The sequence below is a fragment of the Microtus oregoni genome, unplaced genomic scaffold, assembly GCF_018167655.1.
Source record: "Microtus oregoni isolate MIOR12 unplaced genomic scaffold, Mior012 000064F_ref0000363, whole genome shotgun sequence".
Classification (NCBI taxonomy): domain Eukaryota; kingdom Metazoa; phylum Chordata; class Mammalia; order Rodentia; family Cricetidae; genus Microtus; species Microtus oregoni.
In genome coordinates, this window is record NW_024543874.1 from 4393669 (window position 1) to 4398190 (window position 4522).

General features: G+C 52.5%; 1 protein-coding gene across 1 annotated transcript; it reads left to right on the forward strand.

Annotated features, from left to right (window-relative positions):
* Positions 1-724: 724 nt before the first annotated feature.
* LOC121440036 (amiloride-sensitive amine oxidase [copper-containing]) lies at positions 725-4308 on the forward strand. The gene is made up of 4 exons (XM_041640743.1): positions 725-2294; positions 3073-3358; positions 3676-3808; positions 4039-4308. The coding sequence occupies exons 1-4, from the start codon at positions 725-727 to the stop codon at positions 4306-4308; spliced, it is 2259 nt and encodes a 752-aa protein (XP_041496677.1).
* Positions 4309-4522: the final 214 nt, after the last annotated feature.

The window sequence follows — 4522 nt, forward strand, 5'->3', positions numbered from 1 at the left end:
TTAAAGTCGTGCACCACCACCACCTGGTTTCTATGGTAAACTAGTGTGGCTACTGGGATTAAAGGTGTGTGCCACCACTGCCTGTTAAGCATGGCTGATGAGTAGGGCTGTTTCACTCTCTAATCTTCAGGCAAGCTTTATTTATTAAAATACAAATGAAATGTCGCTACAGGAAGTCTCATGAAATGAGTGATTTCCAGGTAAAAGTCAGGGAATTTGCCTTACAAAATAAAAGGACACTTGAAGTTGACTTCTCCCCTACACACACTTAAATACATAGCACATGCACACACACAGCCTTACCCAGATACAAACACACATACACACATGAACAATTTCATAAAAGGCAGTTGTTTTGCAATGAGTATAACCATCTGTTACAAGTCTGTGATGTTTGAGGTTCAGTTCTTGGGTTGCTGTGGCTCATGTCCCTGGCTGAGGAAAATGTTCCTCTTTCAAAATAAACTTCCAGGGATGTGTGTAGACAAGAAAGTCTGTGCTACTCTAAGAGGTAACAGAAGAGAGGAGAAATCAGCATATGCGTGCAACGCATTCGGAACCCGAGTGGGGACCCAGAGACCTCATCTCTGCCTTCAGTTTGATTGACAGGAGGGAGCTAGTAGGTAGGGAAGTGACAGGGCTGAGGGACAAGGTGCTGTGAGGTGCTCCGTAGAGCAAGGGCAATATTCAAGTCGTCTCCTCCCTTCTACTGTGTTCCAGAGCCATGAAGCTAACAAAAATGAGCCGCGTCTTCACCTGGGGAGCTGTCCTGTTGATGCTACAGATGGCAGGCACAGAACCTGCCCTGAGGACTCCTCATGACAAAGCTGGGGTATTTGCAGACCTGAGTGCCAAGGAGATAAAGGCTGTGCACAGCTTCCTGAGGAACAGGACGGAGCTGGGGCTCCAGCCATCCAAGAAAGCGACCATGGCCAAGAACTCAGTGTTTCTCATTGAGCTGCTGCTTCCCAAGAAGAAGCATGTGCTGAACTTTCTGGATAAAGGAGGAAAAAGCCCTGTTCGGGAAGCCAGAGCCATCATCTTCTTTGGTGCCCAGGAGCACCCCAACATCACTGAATTTGCTGTGGGGCCCCTGCCATTGCCATACTACATTCGAGAACTCTCCCCCAGGCCAGGGCACCACCTGTCCTGGTCATCCAGACCCATCTCGGCGGCAGAGTATGACCTCCTCTTCCACATGCTGAGGAGAGCCATCACACCTCTGCATCAGTTTTTCCTCGACACCACTGGCTTCTCATTCCTGGACTGTGATGCCCGGTGCTTGACTTTTACTGATGTGGCCCCCCGTGGTGTGGAGTCTGGTCAGCGCAGAAGCTGGCTTATTGTGCAGCGCTATGTAGAAGGTTACTTCCTGCACCCCACGGGTCTGGAGATCCTTGTGGATCATGGGAGCACAGATGACCAGGACTGGAGAATAGAGAAGCTCTGGTATAATGGGAAGTTTTACGACAGCCCAGAGGAACTGGCTCAGAAATATGCAAATGGAGAAGTGGACACCGTGGTCCTCGAGGACCTGCTGCCTGAGAGCACAGAGCAGCCCCCGCTCTTCTCTTCCTACAAGCGCCGAGGGGAGTTTCCCATGTCCATCAATGTCTCTGGCCCCCACATTGTTCAGCCCAATGGCCCCCGATACAAGCTGGAGGGCCACACCGTGATCTATGGAGGCTGGAGCTTCTCTTACCGTCTCAGAACTTCTTCTGGGCTGCAGATCTTTAATGTGCTCTTTGGAGGTGAGCGTATCGCCTATGAGGTCAGTGTGCAAGAGGCTGTGGCCCTGTATGGAGGACACACACCTGCAGGCATGCAGACTAAATATATTGATGTTGGCTGGGGCCTGGGCAGTGTCACTCATGAGTTGGCCCCTGGCATTGACTGTCCGGAGACTGCTACTTTCCTGGACGCCTTCCACTATTACGACAGCGATGGCCCCATCCGTTATCCACATGCTCTCTGCCTCTTTGAGATGCCCACAGGGGTGCCCCTTAGGCGCCACTTTAATTCAAACTTTAAAGGCGGCTTCAACTTCTACGCGGGTTTGAAGGGGTATGTGCTGGTGCTTCGGACAACATCGACAGTCTACAATTATGATTATATCTGGGATTTCATCTTCTACCCTAACGGTGTAATGGAGACCAAGATGCATGCCACTGGCTATGTCCATGCCACCTTCTACACCCCTGAGGGGCTGCGCCATGGCACCCGCTTACAAACCCACCTGCTTGGCAACATCCACACCCACCTCGTGCACTACCGTGTTGACCTGGATGTGGCAGGTAGGACTCAGTACCAGACTCTCTCAATCTCTTGGCTGCTTCTCACTGACAGACTCACTCCACGGGTCTGGGTTGAGCTTCTGAGTCACATTAGGGTTATTCTTTCTGTCTGCTTCCTAGCAATATAAAGCAGCATGGGTCCCTGACAAATGGAGACAGTGAACAGTATCCTAGGGTTACCCTGTGTGTGGGGTGTGCATCTGTCCTTGCCTTGGGCTGAGTGGGTTGGTATACATGGAGTGAGGAAGGGGTAAGTGTCCAGGCGGGTTACAGATACCGAAGCCTAGTGCTTTGAAATGGAGCCCAGGGCCATCTGGGACTGCTCAGTGGGTTTCGTGGATAAATGGTGGCTCCACAGAAGAGTGGCAGGGATGTGACACCTGATATCGGATTTGAGAGCAGAGCAAGGCCACTGAGACCAGGTGAATAGTTTCTACCTGTTTGGCCCCACTTGACCTCTGACCCATAGTATCCTGACAGTCCTGTACAAACATGGCTGCCCCACGCCAAGGTTTAGAGCACAGAAAACGTTCTGAAGGATATCCTGTGCATGCACCCCATGCCATCACTGGCCTGTGACCTGACCTCTCACTCCTCTGGCTTCATCTTCCTTGTCGCTGCCACCGCCTTGGTGCCCCGCCACTGGACCAATGCCTGCCCTCGGCTCTGCATCTTCTTCTGCTGGCTCTGGGTGTAGTCTGGGGTGGATATCTTATGAACAGCAAGGTTTCCCTTCCAATATTTGAGTCTCACCCTCTATCTCCTCTCATGTTCCCAGGCACCAAGAACAGCTTCCAGACACTGAAGACAAAGCTGGAAAACATCACCAATCCCTGGAGCCCAAGTCACTCCGTGGTCCAACCCACACTCGAGCAGACCCAGTACTCCCGGGAGCGCCAGGCTTCATTCCGCTTTAGCCAGACTCTGCCCAAGTACCTGCTCTTTAGCAGCCCTCAAAAGAACTGTTGGGAGCACAGGCGTAGCTACCGCCTACAGATCCACTCTATGGCTGAGCAGGTGCTGCCACCAGGCTTGCCGGAGGAGCGGGCTGTCACTTGGGCCAGGTGAGGAGACCCAGGGACAGCCAAGGGCTCCCTTCAGCGACTATGTGTGCCTGATTGTGCCTCTGTCCTCCAGGCTCTGAGTCTGTGTGTTTGTGGGCATGCCTTCTCTTGCTCTTGGGGAGGGAGGGGTGAGGGTGGTGCTCACGGGGCTTCTGACTCTTGCATACTTGAATGATGGACATTCTTGAAGACTCCCAGGAGATAGATAGTCATTCTGTAGAAGCAACAACTTGCCCATCTTTGACCCCAAAGATGTTCCCTGGAAGGGCTCAAAGGCAGCATTAGTCCCCAGAGTACCTGACTTCTTGTCTCTGCAGGTACCCCCTGGCTGTGACAAAGTATCGGGAGTCTGAGCGCTACAGCAGCAGCCTCTACAACCAGAATGACCCCTGGGATCCCCCTGTGGTCTTTGAGGAGTTCCTTCAGAACAATGAGAACATTGAGGAGGAGGTACTGACCCCATCCCCACCCCTGCCCACCTCAGGCCCTGTGGTCCTAGAAGTGTGATTTTTCTAGTACATGGTAAGTTAGGGTCATGATAGACTCATCCGCCTCTCTGATGAGACTGAGAACATCTCAGGAAGTTTGTAGAGGCATCTTTCAAGACACAAGGCAAACTGCCCTCAGATGGCTGGTACTCAGCACTGCCCTACCCTCTGAAACCTTTGTCTCTTCCATAGGATTTGGTGGCCTGGGTGACAGTGGGCTTCCTGCACATCCCCCACTCAGAGGATATCCCCAACACAGCCACACCTGGGAACTCTGTGGGCTTCTTGATCCGGCCCTTCAACTTCTTCCCAGAAGACCCGTCCCTGGCATCTAGAGACACTGTGATAGTGTGGCCCCGGAACAAAGGCGGCCACAACCATGTCCAGCGCTGGGTTCCTGAGGACAGAGACTGCTTGAGGCCGCCTCCTTTCCGCTACAATGGCACCTACAAGCCTGTGTGAAGGATCTGGTCCCAGTCTCTGCAGAATAGCCCCAGAGCCCCAAGGGACGGGCAGTAAATCCTTCCGTTTCTACCCTGTATGCTGCTTTTTAGCAGTAGGGGGAGGGCTGGCCGTGGGCTCTATTCATGTTTCAGTATTGCACCTGCCAGTGAATTCCATGACCAATGCAAAGGAAGGATGCTGAAATTCTCTAGCAGGTGGGTTGTGGCTTTTT

Excerpts from the sequence above, each read along its gene's own strand:
- LOC121440036 (XM_041640743.1), top strand. The coding sequence starts at position 725 with ATGAAGCTAACAAAAATGAGCCGCGTCTTCACCTGGGGAGCTGTCCTG. Across the intron at positions 2,295-3,072 it reads TGTTGACCTGGATGTGGCAG|GCACCAAGAACAGCTTCCAG; the intron begins GTAGGACTCAGT and ends TCATGTTCCCAG. Across the intron at positions 3,809-4,038 it reads ATGAGAACATTGAGGAGGAG|GATTTGGTGGCCTGGGTGAC; the intron begins GTACTGACCCCA and ends TCTCTTCCATAG.